This window comes from Scomber scombrus, chromosome 8 (genome assembly GCF_963691925.1).
Source record: "Scomber scombrus chromosome 8, fScoSco1.1, whole genome shotgun sequence".
NCBI lineage: Eukaryota > Metazoa > Chordata > Actinopteri > Scombriformes > Scombridae > Scomber > Scomber scombrus.
Genome location: NC_084977.1, coordinates 689,642 through 710,564, shown reverse-complemented (window position 1 = coordinate 710,564; position 20,923 = coordinate 689,642). Strand labels below are relative to the sequence as shown.

General features: G+C 39.5%; 1 protein-coding gene across 2 annotated transcripts; it reads left to right on the top strand.

Moving 5' to 3' along the window:
* The first annotated feature begins 828 nt into the window (after nucleotides 1–828).
* commd2 (COMM domain containing 2) lies at nucleotides 829–20,528 on the top strand. 2 transcript variants are annotated; one of them, XM_062423996.1, is made up of 7 exons: nucleotides 829–838; nucleotides 13,225–13,377; nucleotides 14,789–14,866; nucleotides 15,841–15,923; nucleotides 16,142–16,216; nucleotides 16,664–16,762; nucleotides 18,736–20,528. In XM_062423996.1, exons 2-7 carry the CDS (start codon nucleotides 13,311–13,313, stop codon nucleotides 18,943–18,945), a joined length of 612 nt encoding a protein of 203 aa, XP_062279980.1. In that variant the 5' UTR covers nucleotides 829–838; nucleotides 13,225–13,310; the 3' UTR covers nucleotides 18,946–20,528. The 2 variants fall into 2 exon arrangements, with proteins under 2 accessions (XP_062279980.1, XP_062279979.1); XM_062423995.1 differs by lacking the exon at nucleotides 829–838 and having other exon boundaries at nucleotides 13,195–13,377.
* Nucleotides 20,529–20,923: the final 395 nt, after the last annotated feature.

The following is a 20,923-nucleotide window of genomic DNA, read 5'->3' as shown; positions in this document are numbered from 1 at the left end:
CAAAAACATTTTTTTTTTTTTATATATGTGGTTCTTAGTAAACTTCAACTTTACATTATATTTCTTAAATTCTTGCAGCAAATCCTACATTAATATCATTTGTTGCAGAGAAACCCTACTACTGAGACTACAGCCACTTCACCAAGAAACACATACACTCCCTAAATGCCCTACAGGTCTTTATTTCAGGGTTGTTAATGGGCTTACTGAAATGATTTCTTACTATAAATGACTACTACTGAGAGCTAAGATCACCATAAATCAATAAGATGATGTTCTTTGGATCCACAATAGTCACAGCTTTCTGTTCATACCCAATTTATACAACACACAAAGGGCCTGATTTACTAAAGGTTTGCGTGTGTAGAAACGTGTGCAAACTTGACATCAACTGCAAAAAATGTGCAAGTTGATCTACTAACACAGCGCACTGAGGTTTGCGTCTTTAACTGTGCAAGATAATACACGCTGTCCATTTAGTAGTTATAATGAATATGTAATATGAGACGTTTTAACCGCAGTGTGTAAAATACAGAGAGGAGAAAATGCAAATATGTTATTTAGCACACACATTGTGATTTACCAAACCTGAAGGTATTATTTCTGATGCTAACTGTGTCTATAAATAATAAGTTTGAAGGACAGGTATTAACCTGCTGCTCACTGCTCACAGATGACTTCTGTTACTGTAGAGAGGAGGAGACGGAGGCACAATGACAGAATACGCACAGGACGGAGTTTTTCCACCCGTGTTAATACTTTTGGAGTGGAATATTTTTGGTTTTACTAACAGCATTGACTTTGTCACAAATATTCTCGCATATGTCGCAGACATCCCAACTCTCCCGGAAGTTCCGGGAGTCTCCCGCATATTGATAACTGTCTGACGCCCGCAAATAAGATCCAATCTCCCCCGTAATCTGGAGCGAGCAAGCAAGAGTGCGCTCTAGACAGTGTCTGTGCGTTTGTGTGACTATCAATACAGCGTTATTAAACCAACCACCAGCCCCCCCGCCCCGACACTGGAACCTCTAATTCCATGTGATCAAATCTCATGTTGCGCTTGCAGGCTTTTGCTCGTCCAAACTCTCCATTAAGACGCAAAACCCTCATTGAAATACTGATGTCTCCACCCTGTTGTTTACACAGTTTTTCTTGGTAGATTTCCCGCAAAACGCACTCAAACTTAACACGCCGGGCCTAAGCAATGAAATAATAACTGGGACCCGGGGAGATATGACGGCAGCGGGTCATTAAAAGCGCCATGTGTTTAGGACAGACTCTGATGTTGCGGTTTAACTGGTGACCGTGTTATCTGGTGACTTTCTCACATTATGAGAGGTGAATGAGTCCCCTGAACGCTATTTAACTTACATACATGATTAGATATTACACAGAGTATTGTGTATTTTAAAAGGATTAAACCACAATCAAAGGCTTTTTATGAGAAAGTCCCCAGTTAACACAGTCACCAGTTAAACCGAAACACCGGTTCTCCGGTACTCTGCTGCTACTGCAGACGGTCTCACAGTCACAGCAGTTCATTATTGTAAATGTATCGATCATATTGATAATGCGTTTAGTACAACGTGCGTTGTTCATTTTGTTTTTAGTTATAATGAACGTCTGCTGATACCAGAAAATGAACTAAATGGTAAGTTTTGTAAGTAATCAGCCCTAGTTAGCACACAGCCTGTGTTATTAGGTTTATATCAAGCCGTGTTTTTCTGTTGTTTAACAGCATTATTGCAGAGCCTACATTGGGAAAGCTTCCACTGTGTTATTGATTATTTAGTGAGGATGCAAAGTGAGGTTTGTGTGGCTCCACCTGTGTAATCCACGTGTGCATAGACTGATTATTGCTTCTTCTTTTTAGCCATGAGGGTCAATCAATCAATCAATCTTTATTTGTATAGCGCCAAATCACAACAAAGTAATCTCAAGGCACTTTACACATAGAGCAGGTTCTAAACCGTACTCTTCAGGTTTAATTTTAAAGGACCCTTGAGCAAGCACTTGGTGACAGTGGCAAGAAAAAACTCCCTTTTAACAGGAAGAAACCTCAGGCAGAACCAGGCTCAAAGTGGGAGAACATCTGCCTCGACCGGTTGGGGTAGAGAGGAGAGAGAGGAAGAATAGGAGAGAGAGAGAAGCACATTGAAAATAAACATTGAAGCTAGAAGGTCCGGGACTGGAATCTGTCATCCGGGCGTCTACAGGCCCAGATTACCTGTGAGAAGAGAAAGCACAGACAACTCCGGGGAAGAAGTTTAGGTTATTGAATGCATTAATAGTACATGAATGTTAATGGATATAGATGGATGGAGAGAGAGAGAGAGGAGGAGAGAGGAGCTCAGTGCATCATGGGAGCCCCCCGGCAGTCTAAGCCTATAGCAGCATAAACTAGGAGCTGGTCCAGGACAAGCCTGGCCGGCCCTAACTATAAGCTTTATCAAAAAGGAACGTTTTAAGCCTACTCTTAAAAGTAGAGACCCAATTTGGGAGATGGTTCCACAGGAGAGGAGCCTGAAAAAAATATTTCACCCTACTTTTTGGGAGTCCTCGTTGATACCCTTATGTTGTTTTACTGTGGTTTGGGAATTGTTTTATTTTCAGTTTGAGCTCACAGTATTGGAGATTGCAAGGCAGGCCTATTAATGACCCCCAAAGTATTTTAAGTTAAGTTTACTTCCTAGGTTACTTCAAAAAATCGCTAAGGCTACTTTATAATAATATACAACCACACAAGACTCACCAGTCAGTCAGATTTTACTTTCAAAAGAAATGTAAACAGGTTTCTATAATGCCACACATGGCTTAACATTGCTGTGATGTGATGATGTTAAACTCTGGATCCTTAATAAACAATAAACAGCAAAAAAATTCTACATCCAAAGACAAAACATGACTCAATAGTCATTATGACCTTCACTCAAGTCTGCAGTAGAGGAGAATGGAGTAGCTGATCCACTTTCTGCCACTGCTTCTGAAAGGGACTTTTGATTGAAAAGGTCAGATTTAGATTTGCTAACGGGTAATGAACATTTGCTGTATTATGTACTAGGTAGGTTACTTATGCCATAAACTAGATTTTTAAATGATTATCAGCATCAATATCATCAATAATAACTGCTAAGCATGTTTTAAAATGAGTAGGCTGCTACAATAGTTACAAATAGCACGCATTTCAAGCAGTTCACACACTCTCACGCCACACCTGACACGTTAACAACCGTTAGCGAGTCCTACCAGGCAGAATGAACCATTTTGCATTTTTGCAAGGGGGTGCAGTTAATCTCAGACTTAATTTGATTAAAGCAACCTTATTATTGAACTTTCATAGCAACTTTGATTTTATTTTAATATTTATGACATCATTTTTTATAACTGATATATATTATGCATGTATGTGAACTACAGTTGGTGTACCAACACTAAGACTGTCGCCAGTTATTGCTGCCCGGACCTGGAGGATGTAACTGTTAAATGCAGGCCCATATATCTACCTCGGGAGTTTACTGTTGTCATGGTAACAGCTGTTTATATTCCACCGGATGCAAATGCTAACTCGGCCCTGGGTCATTTACATGACATCGTTAGCTGTCAGCAGAGTATGTATCCTGAGGCTGTTCACATCATTGCAGGGGACTTTAATCATGCTGATTTAAAGGCAGTGCTCCCTAAATTACATCCGCACGTTAAATGTGTTACCAGGGGAGCAAACACACTGAACAGGGTCTACTCTAACATCAAGAAGGGCTTTAGGGCTAAGCCATTACCACACCTGGGCCAGTCAGACCACATGTCCCTGCTCTTAATTCCAGCATATACCCCCCTCAGAAAAAGTGCTCTTACATCTAGAATTGTTACAACCTGGCCTGAAGGTGCCTCTCAACAGCTGCAGGACTGCTTTGAGTCAACAAACTGGGATGTTTTCGAACATCAGGACCTAGAGCAGTACACAACAGCTGTCCTGGGTTACATCAAGCACTGCATGGACACTGTCACTGTTGACAAATGCATCCGGGTTTATCCCAACAAGAAACCCTGGATGACTAAAGAAGTGTAGTGCCTGCTAAGGAAGAGGAACACCGCCTTCAGGTCTGGTGATGGGGTGCTATACAGTGCTGCTAGAGCCAATCTGAAGAGAGGCATCAGAGAGGCCAAGGCTGCCTACAGGAGGAGGATTCAGGACTGTCTCCAGAGCAACGACTCCAGGCAGGTGTGGCAGGGGTCCAGCATATCACCAACTACAGACCCAGTAACATCTCGTCTGTTGTTGGTGACGCCTCACTGGCAGAGGAGCTGAACCACTTCTTCGCCCGCTTTGAGGTGGAGTCACCGGAGGCAGCCACACTAAATCCACCATCCCACAACAGTCACATCCTCAAGGTGGAGGAGCATGAGGTGAGGTGCACGCTGAGGGCTGTGAACCAGAGGAAAGCTGCAGGACCTGACAGCGTCTCTGGACGGGTGCTGAGGGACTGTGCGGACCAGCTGGCTGGAGTCTTTACCAAGATCTTTAACCAGTCACTGTCTCACTCTGCCGTCCCTTCCTGCCTGAAGTCCTCCACAATTGTCCCACCCCCGAAGAAAAAAAACACCAGCAGCCTGAGTGATTACCGACCAGTAGCTCTTACACCTATCATTATGAAGTGCTTTGAGAAACTGGTCCGGAAGCACATCACTTCAAATCTTCCACCCAGGTTTGACCCTCACCAGTTCACATACAGAGCCAACAGGTCCACAGAAGACGCTATAGCCACAGCTCTCCACTCTGCTCTGTCCCACCTGGAGCAGCAGGGGAGCTACACGCAGCTGCTCTTTGTGGACTTCAGTTCTGCGTTTAACACCATCATCCCCAACAGACTGGTGAACAAGCTGTCAGACCTGGGAATATCTCACTCCATCTGTCTCTGGATCAAGACTTCCTGTCTGACCGCTCCCAGAGGGTGAGAGTAGGCCCCCACATCTCCTCAGCGCTCAGCCTAAATACTGGATCACCTCAGGGCTGTGTGCTGAGCCCCATACTCTACACCCTCTACACCCACGACTGCACCCCCGTCCACTCCAGCAACAGCATCGTTAAATTCGCTGATGATACCACTGTGGTGGGGCTCATCTCTGGGGGGGATGAGTCTGCATATCGGGACGAGGTGGAGCAGTAGTCAGTGTGGTGCACAGAAAACAACATGGCACTGAACACTACCAAGACAAAGGAGCTGGTCATAGACTACAGGAGAAATAAAACGGACACTCCGCCCCTGTTCATCGGTGGGGACTGTGTGGAGAGGGTCACAGACTTCTGGTTTCTGGGAGTTCACATAGAGGAAGACCTGACCTGGAGCATCAACACCACTGCTATCATTAAGAAAGCACAGCAGAGATTGTACTTCCTGAGAGTACTCAGGAATAACCAACTCTCACAAAAACTGCTTGTGTCCTTTTATTGTTGCTCCATTGAGAGCATGTTGACCTACTGCATGTGTGTGTGGTTCTCCAGCTGCACAGCTGCAGAGAGGATAGCGCTCCAGAGGGTCATCACCACAGCCCAGAAGATTATCGGCTGCCCTCTCCCCTCCCTGAAAGATCTGTACAGTTCCCGCTGTTTCAGGAAAGCTCTCCATATACTCAGGGACCCATCTCATCCAGGACACTCGCTGTTTGAGCTGCTGCCCTCAGGCAAACGCTACAGTACAGTACGCACAAATAGATTACACAACAGCTTTTATGCTAAAGCCATAAATGCACTAAACTGCATTAAATAATGGCAATTATTTATTTATTTTTTGTTTCTGCACTTTAAAGACGGCATCTCAATTTTGTTGTGCTTTGTACAATGACAATAAAAACTTTCTATTCTATTCTATTTAAACAAAAGCCCAGGGCCCCCCCGTGCTTTGGGCCCTGGTACACCATTCCAATTTCTCCCCTAACTTCGACGCCCGTGGTCATGTCCAGCAAGTGGAAATCAGCCGGTGATACCACTTTTTGGACCTTATTTTGTTCCGGTACAGTGCAATCAGGGAGTCAAGTAGATCCACTCCACCCATATTCTTGTTGTACTCCTTCACCACAGCAGGGCAGGGGACTTTGATGTTCACCTTTTGCTTGCGGTCCCACCTCTCAACTTCTTTAACTGGGGATGCTCCGATGTAGTCACTCAGAAGGGTCACTGAGCGGTTATCATACCACTTCACTACATGCAAAGTGGTTTCTCCAACCACAGCCATCTTCTCTTCAAAAGAGCCACGACCTGTTCTCTTCAGTTCAGGATTGCCCATCAAGTTGACACCGGGTATTACATCGTTTGACTATTGTCAGAATTATACATTCCATCTCTTTCACATTCACAATCCTGATCCCAGTAATCCTTTATCCCTGCTCCAACAAAACTGAGTAATTACTGATTGATAACAAACTGTTGATTTTAATCAGGTGTGTTGGAGCAGGGAGGCATCTAAAACATGCAGGCACAGTGTCCTCAGGACCAGAGTTGAGTGCTTTAGCATAACTGCCCAATCAAAAGTGGTCTAACTGCATGATGTTGCCCTGAGGCAACGAACGAAAAAACACAGTTTTAGAAAGTAAATGAAAACAAAATATGTATTTAAACAATTAAATATACTTCTTTACATATTCATGCACATGCATATATTTTTATTTGTTAAGTTAATTCACTTTAAACGTGTAAAAAAACTATTTATCTTACCATTCGCTGGCACTGTGTCAAATGCAGATTTGGCTCAAAAAAGGATTGTTCCAACCCCCGGTCGAAGGTCAAACCCATTTCTACCCCTAATTTTATTGGATGAGGACATGTCTGGTGATATTACATTTTTTTTAAAAACATTCAAAAATGTAAAGGGATGGTATAATACCAAAAAAAGTGGTTTGTTGCCATAAGGGTTAAGTATCCTCCTGAGGCCAGTGGTGATAAATGTTGTCAACAGCAACAGTGTCAATGTGTACCTGTTGCCTTTGACAACGACGTTTTTTTGACTATCACTGTGTTACCGTTTTATTGTTTATTAAGGACCGAGCCGAAAGGCTTGCCTGGAGGCAAGGACCCTATTGTTATTATTTCTGTCTTTTGAGTGAAGCTGCGCTAGCTTGCTCCGTTAGCCATGTCAACCGTTGTGCTTCGCACACAGATATATGGCGACTGTTACAGTGTGTTTATTTTATTCATTTTTACTGTGTAGGGCAAGGAACTGTACAACAGACTGTCACCACTGGCCACGTTGATGTGTTTTTCTGTATTATTCAACAGGTATCTTTGTATTTCTGTCTGTATCTCTTGTATATTATTTCTAATGATAATTATAGGCAGTAGGCCTAATTTTAAAAGGGCCTTTGCACAAAATTGTTGTATTATTGTTGTCATTTAATGTTGTAATTTTTATACATAACTAGAAAATGGGTTCAAAACAATTTGGAAATAAATGTGTAAACTCAACGGCGAAAAAACTGAGGTCCTCCTCATCGGTACCAGATCAGCCTTAGCAACACGCAACACTTTCTCCATGTCCATCAACAATTCCACTGTTCCTACATCCCCTCAGGTAAAGAGCCTGGGTGTTATCCTGGACAGCACATTATCTTTTGAAGCCCACATCAATAACGTTACTCGGACTGCATACTTCCATCTACGTAACATCAACCGTCTCCGTCCCTCACTTTCACCAACCTGCACCGCTATCCTGGTAAACACCCTGATCACATCCCGTCTGGACTACTGTAACTCTCTCCTCTTTGGTCTTCCGCGTAAATCTCTTCACAAACTCCAGCTGGTACAGAACGCAGCCGCTCGTATCACAACCAGAACTCCCTCTATTGAACACGTCACTCCTGCCCTGCAGCAACTTCATTGGCTCCCTATCAAATCCCGCATTGACTTTAAGATTCTACTCCTCACTTACAAGATCCTTCCCAACCTGGCACCATCATATCTCTCTAAACTTATTCACATCTACACACCTTCCCGAACTCTCCGATCCTCCTCTGCCAACCAGCTCTCTGCCCCATCTGCCAACTTAACCACCATGGGGTCAAGAGCTTTCAGCAGATCTGCCCCCCGCCTTTGGAACTCTCTCGAACAAGACATTCGCACTTCTGACTCTGTCTCTGTGATGCCCACTAAAGTGTTATCACATTTGTGGTAGTTTCTGTAATTTTATAATTCATGTTTTGCATATTTGTTCAGGGGTAATCAACCTGTTTCCACCATCCTTGCACTAAAATATTCTATATAGATGTCAGGAGTAATTGTGGGGTCACCAGCAGGGGGCAGTGTGGCGCTTATTGTGTTCCAGGGGGCTTTACGTCAGTTTGGTCCGCTTTGCAGCTTTCCTCTTTCTGCTGAGCAAGATGAAAAACGGACGCAGAGTTTAAATTAAGAGTGTAAATTAAGTTTAGTAACTGAGGTGTAATATGTTGACATGTCATGAATACATTTTATGAATTTGCGGACATGTATGTACATATAGCAGTAGCCACATTTTCGCGCCTGATAACGTCACCTGTTGCTTCCAAAGTCACGTTAGTCAGAGTTTTATTTTTAGCTCCTTGAACATTTGTGTAAAGTCTAATAGTTTTGAAATGTAATATATTGTGTAAAATATGAAAAACTAATATAAAAAACTGAGTTTATGTACTGTAAAACGGTTAAAAGCTAATGTTAAAAACAAATTTTATACATTTTAAAAGTGGTTAAAAACAAGTTAAAAATCTGTCAGCTCATGCATTTTGGAGGAGTAAAATGATTTCAGTTGAAAAAATGGAAAATGCATTTAGGAACCATATGTAAGTGGTAACATAAGCTATGTTTTATATGTAAGTGGTAACATAAGATATGTTTTATATGTAAGTGATAACATAAGCTATGTTTTATATGTAAGTCGTAACATAAGCTATGTTTTATTTTAAGCTGAAAAGAGACAACTTACAGGGTAACAGTGGTTATTGTCATTTTGATTTATTTAATCACACAAAACTTATAACTCAGTATTTGCTGAAAGATGAGAAAAGACAAATAGTATTTTATTTTGAAGTCATGTTTATTTCATAGAGAATATTGAGTGTTCGCAACAGAGGATTTAAATTGTGAATGCTTTAATAAATGCTCTCCTCTTTCTGCTGAGCGAGATGAAAAACGGATGCAGAGTTTGCACTAAATGTTACCTGATTTTTATTGTTTGATGTACTGTTGTTGTGTTTTATGAGCCTTGTAAGGTGTCCTTGAGTGCTTTGAAAGGTGCCTTTAAATAAAATGCATTATTATCATTATTATTATTGTTTTATTTTACTGTAATAGCCTAATTTTAAAAAAAACTATACGATCACGTTGTGAAATGTTTACTAACAGCAACAGCATCAGTTTGTGCCTGTTGCCGTTGATGACCGCAGCTGTGGGTAATGAGCTGTACAACAGACTGTCACCACTGGCCACGTTGATGTGTTCTTCTGTATTATTTAACAGTGCTACCCTGATCAATAAACGCTGTGAACCCAGAGAGAAAGATTGTCGAATGGTCTCTTCTGTCTGCTGAGATTGAGCTGAAAAGAAGGGGTTACATTGGCACAGAGACTAAAGTTACATTTAGAGTAGACAAAGATGTGTCCTTGCATGAAAGGAGGACAACAATATTCCATTAATCTTAGATTTGATTGACAATAAGGGTTACATAACACAACAGATATTATTCATAGACAGCCTACAAGCTTTTGACACTGTAAAACGCACACAGCACAAATACAAAGACAAAGAGTGGTTGAGCTGTTTGCAATGTTACCATCATCCCCAGTTTCCTCTGCCGGCTTGTCCTGAGTTGTCAGCAGGTCTGTGGGAAAGCAGGCTGAGCAGCAGGTGTAACATCAGCGGTTGTCACTAACAACATTTGCGGTAGAAGACACAGCTGGCTCTGGTCTTCAGAGTCAACTGACTTGGATTTTCCTTTTAGCATCACTGAATGCTAATTCCACCACTTCCACTACTAAATAATAATGTGTTACTGTTGATCTATTTCTGAGAGCAGGTCCTCAGTCTCAGAGCTTGTAAAGTTCTTCTTAGTCTTTGGTGTCATTTTCATGAATGGAGCTTCTCTACAACCTGCGGATGTCTGACGTTATAAGGTATTTTGAGGGTGTCATTCGTGTTAATTTACTGTTCTCGGGAACAGACGTTCATTAAAACAGGTGGGATTCATCATGTTTATGAAGGTCATTTACTGTTGTACATTGACTGTTTCCTGGTGAGTATTTAGTGAATCCGAAGTGGCACACTCGAAAGGTCCACCTAAAAAAAAACTGACGAATTTAAGAAACTTTAAAAAAAAAAAAAAGTTTCTTGTATCTGGCCCATTGTGTTATTTGATGTGACTTTTTGCATTTTATCAATGCTTAAAAAGGGCAAAACAAACTCTTTAGAGTGATTGGAATAATTTAAACTTCCATAGGGAACCACCTGTAGGTTCAGGACCTCAGGAGTAGAGATGGGAATCGAGAACCGGTTCGAAATGATCCATTCCATCGGAATCATATGACTCTGAGTTTATCAATTCACTGCTCAGGAACGGAAAAGGCAGGACTCATCTGTGATGGTAGTGCAGCCTTCAGACTGTGTACAGCACGCACACACTAGGGGTGTGACGATACACTCAGCTCAAGAGACGACACAAGACACGATATTGGGTTCACGAGATCGAAACGAGATTTTAACTTTTTTATTTATTTTTTTAGAAAACTTCAATGAGGAAATATATGACTTATAAAGAAAATAAACTATTCTAGTATATAAATATAAATTAAATAAAGAATCCAATTATCACAAATTATAACATATTGCTAATAAAAAAACACACAAATAAAAGTAACGAGGTTAATGATCCACACGTGAAAAAAAATTTTTGGTGCGCCCCTTAATTATAGCTTCGCAAGACAACATTCACTTCAACGAGAAATATCGTCACATTTTAGTCTCGCGAGGTCACACCCCTAGCACACGCTGAAGTTATCTTCAGATATCTTGTAGTTCATCTTTAATAACTGCAGCGGTTGTAAGCACTTTTGATTTAATATTAACCTTTGTGAGGCGAACATGACATATAGTTACTGTGAACTTTCTATGCCTCACTCAGAGACATTAGCAGCAGAGCGGTGATGCTTTAAAATGAATTTGTTCAATAATTAATGCAGTGAACTTTTGACTGTGGACCATTTATCTTATCTACCAGTTATGTTTCATATTGATCAACATACAAGGTCATTGATAAGCAGTTGAGATAATAAAACAGTTGCATAGTCACTGAAAACCTGTGTAGGCCTACTATTTATCCACACAAGGAATTGATCAGGAATTGATAAGGGAATCCTTAAAGAATCGGACCGATAAGCAAAATCGATAATGGCATTTGTATCAATAAAATGTTATGAATTCCCATCCCTACTCCTGAGTAAACAAGGAGATCCTGCAGCTCAATTTTTGTGTTTTTTAGTCATGCAAACAGTCGCCCAACATTAATATAATTACTTTTTTCAAGTAATCCAAATTTTAGGAAAAGAAATCAAATGTTGTCAGCCAGCTGATAATACTGCCATCTTCATAAAGGATGAAATGCAAAAATAATAAACGTTCTCAAACATTTGGGACACACAGGTTCTCTTTTGATATATTGACAAAATACCGGCATTATTACACATTTCCCTATAGTTACAATGTCACTGACATGAAAACAAACTAACAAAAACAAAAAAACAGTGTCACCTTTGCGTCCCAGCCTGCACAGTGCAGCCGGGGCAGAGAGCCTTTCTGGCGGAACTACAGTGCGGATAGTCAGTGACATACAGATACTTCTTTTCTAGATTCCTGCTCACTTTCTGTTGCACTTTTAGTTCAAACCAGGTCTCCTACTTGTTGTTTTACCTGCTTCCAGAGTCCGGTCAGTGATTTGGTGTTGTTATTTGTGTTTAATTAATATTTTGGTGTCGTCTTGGTGTCATCTCGAGGTATTTTCTTCACTTGGAGCGGTGGCAGCGGGGGTTTAACTGTATGCATGTCCCAGGAATAAAGACTTTTGGTCTTGCATATGGGTCCGCCCTCTCCGCTCTTCCAGGACAAGAATAGGCCTACAGTCAAATTTCCCCTCATCACTCCAAAAACGAGACGAAATTTGATAAGTGCCTAACGAAAGATTTGTCAGTCAAAGGTCAGGTGCTTTTATCCAAATTGAAGGATAACCACATTTACTGTATCCGACTAAAGTTGGCTATTGCATGTCACAAAATCAGTAAGCCAAAAATAAACTCTACCTTATTCAACCTTTTATGGAGAAACAAATCTCACTACTTCAATACATATCTTTCTTTCCTTAAAGACATTTGGTATCCCAATACCAGCACCAGATTATATTATTTGATATAGTACCAGCATGTTTTTTTAAGACTGTTGCAAGACAGCAGTGTATCTAATGACATAGGCTAATGTTTAAGATAGATGTTCTGTTAAATGGCATCAATATAGAGGATAACAAATATAATAACAGATTGTTTAGACATATGATACATTGCCTTGTAACTTCTTGTAGCAAATACTATTGATATAATCACTTTGAGAACATTAATAAGGAGTGATTTGGACTTATATAAATATAAATATTTAGTATATATATATTTAATTTGCAAATTAAAAGAGACGTTAGTCTTTATTATGAGAAAAAAAAGGATATGGACACAGGTCATGTTTTAAACTTCTTTTTTTTTAATAATCTCATTTTATATGTAAAGTTTTATATCAATAAATGCAAATGGTCTGAAAGGAAACTCATTATTTTTCAGCTTAAGAATAACACTATTTTGAAACACTAAAAGGACTAAAAACCATCTGGACTATGAGTATCCACAAGGCTTTAAAATCCTCTTTTAATTCTAATTCAAATGTGCCCCTTCTTGTTTTTTTTAATTTAAATTTTATTTTAATTGTAGGCTTATTGTCATATTTTGTAGGCTATAACCTTTAAAGCATAACAGTTAAAGCGGGTGATTAGGTCCAGAAGATGGCAATAAAGCAACAAAAAACCTTACCGCTGCATTGTAAGACATCAGAGTGTTACACACTACGATGCTGTAGGCGGCGGCATGCACCTTTAACGCTGGTTTGTAGTCTGCCAGAAAAAAGGAAGAAGAAGAATTAGACACCAGAGAAGAAGGAGAAGGGGGTGGTATCTCGGCTGAAATCGTTTTCCGGGTTTATGGATATGTAAACTCCTGAATGTTAAACAGTTAGAGCGCTGACCAGGACCCTGCCATATAAGATGCTGCTGGTTTTGTCTGAAGACCACAAAGAACACCTCTCCTTCCTTCCGAAGGTCGACACTGCAGGTAAATAAGTGGTCTCTGCTGTGGTGCAGGATCAGAGCTTCAGCTTCTAATGAGACCTGCTGACTGTCAGCTGAGAACACGGGATGTGTAGTTCCGCAACTTGGAAAAACTACAATAACAACAATATGCAATTTGGGAAATATAGTCTGTCATCATAATCATGACCACCATCATTATCATCGGATATTATTATAGAAACTTAAGCCGTTGTGAGAAAAGTGACGAGGAGCTCCAGTGGTCTGTGGACAGCAAGGAAAAGTCTCCACACACACACACACACACACACACACACACACTCTGTCAGGCTCTGTCTTCACACATAACTGGGTTATGTCAGGTTAACTCAAAACGCATTATATTCCCTCCATTTGAATACACACAACAGTCATTTGGATAATAAAGAGCAGTGAAAAAGGATAATGTCTGATGTCATAGAGTTATATTGGGTATAAAAACAGATATGGGGTAGGCATATGTGCGTATATTTGGAGATCATTTGAACCACTTTATATGCAGTTGGGTAGTTAAATCTAAAAACATACATTATATTGCAGGTAAAAATGTTTATGGTAAAAAATGTAATCTTAATCTCCCTTAATCAAATACTCAAAATACAAATAACACAAAATTGTATTTAAGTACAGTCATTTAGTAAATGTACCAAGTTGCACTCCACCTCTGCTGATACATTAGAATGCACCTTTTAAAACATGGATTCTGTCTTTGAAAATGCAAAAACGCGATCTCATGTGAGAAGAGCATCTCCTTAACTTCAAATGCTCTCATGATTTCTTGGTGTCTTGAGCAGATTTTGTTTTGTTGTGTACATGATACATTATTTAGACTATTTATTTATTCCATTGCTGTTTTGAGATAATGAAACAAGACACATTTTATATATCTATGTAATATGCTTTAAAACAATGATGTACTTCTCTTGTCTTTCTCCTGGTGTGTGGAAGAGTCAGAGAGACTTTACCAGAGCTGACTACTTTGTTGATTTGCTGCATCCCCTGAGTCATTGGGGAGCAAAAAAAGTTAAATTATTTAAAGATGCCATGCACTAATACATTTTCCATCTCACTTGTATATACACATATAGTGTGATGATACTGTGCATATTTCTAGATGCCAGTCAGCACAGATCTGTTATTTAGTGCTGTGATGAAGTAGTGTGAAGTGTCTGATATTTGCTGCCAATCAAACCATTTATGACATGTGTGCACTGTGTGGTTTACTGAAGCGCTAACTCTGTATAGCAACTGAATGATATCTGCATAGTTCCTTGGGAAAATGATGACATAAAACATTTTTCTGTATAATCATAACCAAAATTATGAATTAAACACATTGGTGGTTTTGGGGTTTAATATATTGAGTATATATGGCAATGTTTTTTGTTTGTCCTCAGTGGTTGGTGAGTTTGGTCGCATAGCTCTGGAGTTCCTAAAGAAAGGGACCACCCCCAAGATCTATGAGGGAGCAGCCAGTAAGACACACACCATTCATTACACACTCCCTATGAATGAGCTGACTGGTCCAGTCCAACACTATGCACCTCTACTGCCGCCTCTCAAAAGACCATAAAGTTGAATTAACAGCTCTCTAGAACCGTTTCACTAAATCATGAGTATTAGAACGTTAATGACGGCAGGAGCTACTACAGGACTGTTGTATTAGCCTCTGGATTAGTGGATGTAATTAACTGAGTTTACATCCACACTGCCAAATTCTGTTATGAAGCAGAATTAAAAAAGAACTTCATTGTACTGCTCTTATATTGGGTTTTATTTAAAAAAAAATTATGTCAAGGACAACAAAGGGGACTTTTTGTAAAACCTGCTAAATAATATAAAATCTGTTTAATTGATTCCCCCAATACATGCACAGTACTAAATGGACTGTGGGACAGATATACACAATTTATGGTGGGAATGAGACAAAAGGCTCCAGGCCTATGTTCCTGGGATTTAGTGGGAGTGGGAGGCACCGGGAGCTGTAATGTTGGAAACTAGAAGCTTCAAATGCATATAAAATGAGAATGGACTTGTAATCAGCAGTTAAACTTTTGAAATGAAGAATATTTGCTTATAGATTCTGGATTTCTCTTTATGGGTAAAGGTACATTTGTAACATTTTTGTGGGAAAAAAACATATCAGACACAAGTATTTATCAAAGTAGAGTGTTTTTATATGCCTAAAACGTATCTGGAGGTAACCTTTTAAATACTTTGATACAGCTCAAATCATTATCAATAATTAAAAGGGACAGCATAAAGTGTACCTCTGTTCTGTAGATGAATTATCTGGTTTTGTGTCTACTAACCAATATATCACATGATGGTGCTTATTAGTGCTAAACAGAACTGATTTAATTAATTAATATCATGCAGCTTTGACACACATGCTACCTAGCAACTGCCAGGACTTCAGATTAAACCCATAATGCACCACTGCTTGCAGGGAAGCTGTGTGTTCCTGTGGAAATGGTGCAGCATGGAGTGGAAGGCCTGATGTATCTGATGACAGAGAGTTCCAAACACATGGTGACACACACACACACACACACACACACACACACACACACACACACACACTCTGACCCTCTTTTCTGTGATTGAAATGGCATAAAGACTGTTAGACATCGCCTATAACACTTAATGAATCAGCTATATCATCAGCTTTGGTGAACGTTAAAATATTGAAGGAATCAACTGTTCCCTGTGTCACTTTTCCTTGTGTGTATGTGTGTGTGTTTATGTAGATCTCTGAAGTGGATTTCCTGGACTCAGTGTTGGTCTTGGGGTTTGTTGAAGAGCTTAATCAGATCCTTCTACAGGTGATTTATAATCTATTTTCTTTATCTAAAGAGATGATTTGAGCAATGTACACTTTAAATCTGTCAGGTATATCAGATAGTTCATTTCAGTTTGTAATTACATAGGTAGTGGGGTTCAAGTGCCTGACTCACAGCAGGTAAAGGCTTATTAGATTTTTACTTGAGCAGTCTGTGAAGGCAAATAAAACAGGCAGGAACAGACGAGGGTCAAACTTGTGGCATGGGGCAGGTATACATACTAGGGTGGTGATGAGGGAATAGAAAACAGGTATGTGGGTGGGGAAGTCAGGTGATGGGATTGGTGAGAAACAAGAGTAACTGGGCAGGGTAAGGTCTGAAATGACAGGTGAGGTCATCGACAGCGAAATTGGCAACAGAGGATGATGATGGTGTGACCAGAACTGGCTTTTGTGACAGACTGAGTGTGTCAAGATTTTGTTTTTACAGCTCTACCTGCAGCACCAAAGTCAGATCCGCAGTGTCCTAAGTCTGCTGCCCTCCAACCTACCTGCCTACCACAATGTGGAATGGAGACTGGATGTTCAGGTGTGTGTGTTTATGTGTTGATGGTAGATACTTAAAGGATAGTTTCTGGGGGGGTTTTCAAGCCGGTCTTAACACAATACTTACATGCCATAATTATTGTTCAAATGGGTTTAGTCAGTGTGACAATTCCTTCTCTCCATACTGACCCTGAAATTATTCCAGTCATCATTGGTTCCAGGAATTTGGTAGTTTGCACTAACACTGGGTCATAATCAATTTGTGTTATATTATCTATATAAGGGACAATCCTAATTCCCAATTAGTTGAAACAATTCTTAAAATTGTGCCCTTTTTTTTTGGACATTTTTGCATTTTTTGGACAGTTAGCAGCAAAGGGTCAAACTGTAAACAAGAGGAATGGGGACCTGGGATGTTCAGTTATGTCATTGTAGTAACTTTTCATTCATTCAGCACAGAAATTGTATTGCATGCTGACTGGGATTTTTCTGCTCCCTTTCATCATAGAAGATTTGTTATTATTAGCCTCATATTTTCATATTTAAATCCCAGACAAATCCATGTGGGACCTTATTGCAATGGCAAGTGGTTTAATAGATACAATGAAAAGGTGAGGGCAGAGGGGCCTTCATTGGTGGCATCCTCTAGATATAGAGATTGGATAGAACATGATATCTCCACCACCGAGGTACACAAATATGATAAGACATATAAAAGACACAAACAAAAAAAAGTCCACCCATAGTCCACCCATAGGCCTCCACCATGCGAATGTGAAGGCCGCCCTCGAAACACACAAAAAGATAGATAGATTGATTTATACAGTACTATTGGTTAAGACTATGGCTGCTGAATTTTTACACAGTAATTGAACCCTAATGCACAGTGTTTCCCCAAAGCCAAATTGAGTAAGAATATGAATAAGACAGGGATATTTGACCTTATCAAGAGCTCTGTCTGTATCTACTTCCTCCTTTTGATTGTATAAAATATTGATCACTCTCCTGGCATTATGGCTGCCTTTTATGAAACCATTCTGATCAGAGTTGATCAGTTTAGGGAGTGCTCTCTCTAATTGCATTGTCAGAAATTTGCTAAAAATGTTCATATCCAAGTTAAGAAGATAAATCGAACGAACATTTTCACACTTCTTGTTTGATTTTCTGTCTTTTTCTTAAAGAAACAAGCCAATGCTCTCTAGGGATTTCCTTTGATCTGGCCAGAGTTGTGGCTAAAATTGTCAAAATAGTGTTTGTGAGGCTCAGTAAAAGAGCATCTGTTAGGAAAAATGAATGACCAACATGGTTGCAACATTACCAGCTGAGCTGATAACAGTTAGCAAGGGGATACATGTAAATACATAGTATGTGCTTCACTCTGTAATGTGAGTAAACCTACAACTGATTTCTGGAATGTATCCTCTGCTGCAGCTTGGTCAGCAATAGTTTAAGCTCACTCTTGGATGGAAGTGAACTTTCTCTCCATGAACAAAAATAAAATATTTTATTATTTACTTTGGTGAGGTTGTTTTTAAATGGGCTTTACAAATAAATCTTGACTTGACTTGACTCACTCAGACTGCTGAAGCTTCATATTAGCTTATGAACTTTGGAATGTATTTTTGCATATGCATACATTGACACATCAGTGTTGTATCAAGACAGGCCTGAAAACTTGAACCCCCCCTAAAGGAATTATTATTCAACTGCTGCTCATTTAAATGGGTAATGTAGTAAATAAGTGAATATGTTCACTGTTGTGTTTGTTAATGTAGTAGTTTTTAAGTCACTCAAATTACTAAGATCAGACCAGCCTGCATGTATGAAATGTGGAAAGGTTGAAGTCAGAGTACACTATAACCTGAGAAACCTACATAGACTGGCTTATATGAGCTCTGTGTTTTCACCACTTGCTGCTGTAAAGATTCAGTTGAACAATATTCAGATTTTAACTACTTTCCCCCCTTTGTTTCTCTGTCACTTCACACTGTGATTTCCCTCACTCCATCCTGCCAGTTGGCAAGTCGTTCAGTCCGTCAACAGGCCATCCCCATGCTGTCGCTACGGCTGCTTCTGATGAGAGGTTGTGACAGCTGCATTGACCACAGCAGCAGGGTGCTCCAGACAGACCCCAGCACCCTCCTGCATCTCATCTCCACGTTGGAGGCTGCTCTTGCTGCCATGAAAACCAGTCACACTCGCCGCATATTACGCAACATCAAATAACTCCCCTTCCCCTGCTCTCTTTCTGTGTAATGTGGCGGATTTGCACATAACAGCCTTTTATACCTGGAACACATTAAGCAGACTCTCTGCAACCTTCAGTGCAGTGTTGAATGTTTATTTTGGTTTGACTGTTAAACTATGTTTTACCTATCTGAATAGTAAGTGATCACTTCTTTATTACTCTTGAGTCACGATATGTGCCAAACAGTATTAACTGTATTGTGTGTAAGTTTCTATAGTCCTGATATTGAATTAAAATGATAACCAGAGATGAAAGAAAATGTAAACACTGAAAGGCCCTGACTTCACTTCAGTTCAGTTTTATTTATATAGCGCTCAATAACAACAAAAGTTATCTTAAGGCACTTTTCACATAGAGCAGGTCTAGACCGTTCTCTTTATTTTTAAGAAGTACATTTGTCTCAACATGACTGGAACAGAACATTAACATGCTGTAATGATGCCAAAGAGTGTTTAAAACTGAGCAGAGGATGGACAGTCATTGCTCTTTCCATTAAATGCAACATGATATGTATTCAGTTCATGCTTGTATGGTGCATAACAATACTTTTTTATTCAGTACATTTGATTCTGAGCCATGATATATAAGGGCACATCAAGCTTAGTGAAAACTGCCCAGTTGAAAGCAGATTGAGGTGCACAATGATTTTTGCCAGTGTTTGTCCTACTGATTGGACAACTATTGCATTTTATGCTTTGCTGCAATTTTAAATCTGTAACAGCAATGACAAGTGATCATACTTTCGAAAAATCTTGTGCTGAAACAAAAAAATTGAATGCATAAGTCAGATAATTAGTTAAAATCAATATGTTCCTCAGTAATAAGTGCTGTTAAAATCTGGTGGTCTTAACCCATTTTAGCTGCTGGACACTGTTTTAAGCAAATGTTACTCCAACAAGTGGCAGAATAATCTGCATTTGGTGCTCTAGGCCAGGGAGTGTTTCTGGGGGATTGTGTGGGATTGAATCAAAAGGTATGTCTGTGTGTGTTCATAGTAATGAAGGTACATGTCATCCATTGCAACAGTGTGGCTCATGTTTTTATGAGTTTTTGTTGACAACAGTGGAGCTTTATAACACAGAGGAATGAGATATATCAGACTTTTATATACACACAGTAATTTCAGAAAATTCATTTTTGGTTTAGTTCTTTACATGCAATGATATGTAAAAATGTAGAAAATAAAAAGGTAATCCATTAATAAGATACAAAAATACAGAGTACTTATCACAAATCATACATAACCTGATAATTGAGGCTATTTTTATGGGCTACTTGGATTCTCAATTTTAAGCACAAATATAGTATTTCTAGTAAATTACAGTAAAAAGGAATAATTCATTGTTTGAAAGACATGTTGTATAATGATCTTGTGTTGTCATTGCAACACGACTAACAAAAAAATACATATTTTAATACTTCTGTACTCCTGTACTTAACACAAGTTTTGCACTAAAATAAGGCAGTTGCACAGATTATTCAACATTTTGAATGTCAATTGTGTCTCTTAACTACAAGACAACAAAATGACTGTGGGTTAATTAAAAGAGTGTCAAGTTCAGTGCTGGTTGTTGGTGTCATGTAACTTCCGCCCTCTTGGCTGCAGTCATGTTCCCTTGGCTTAAAGCCCAACTTTTTTTTTACCACACTAACAACACATTGCTTTTCAAATTTTAATTATTAATGGTTATTACAACACCTTGCCAAAAGGTCAGCAGTTGAAAATTAGCCTGATGGCTAACACTGGCACTTTTACATAAATGTTGATCAATATGCAATATGTCCTTTTAAATAAAATGGAAAAACAGATTAATATGTACATTACACATTAAACAAACATACATATGCTATACATCTGTCACTTCCAAAAACATCATTTTCTCACCAATTAGTCTCCAAATTGCCGCCTTCTGCCTCAGGCCTGAACTGTGTACACACATAAAGCTAATCAAGTAT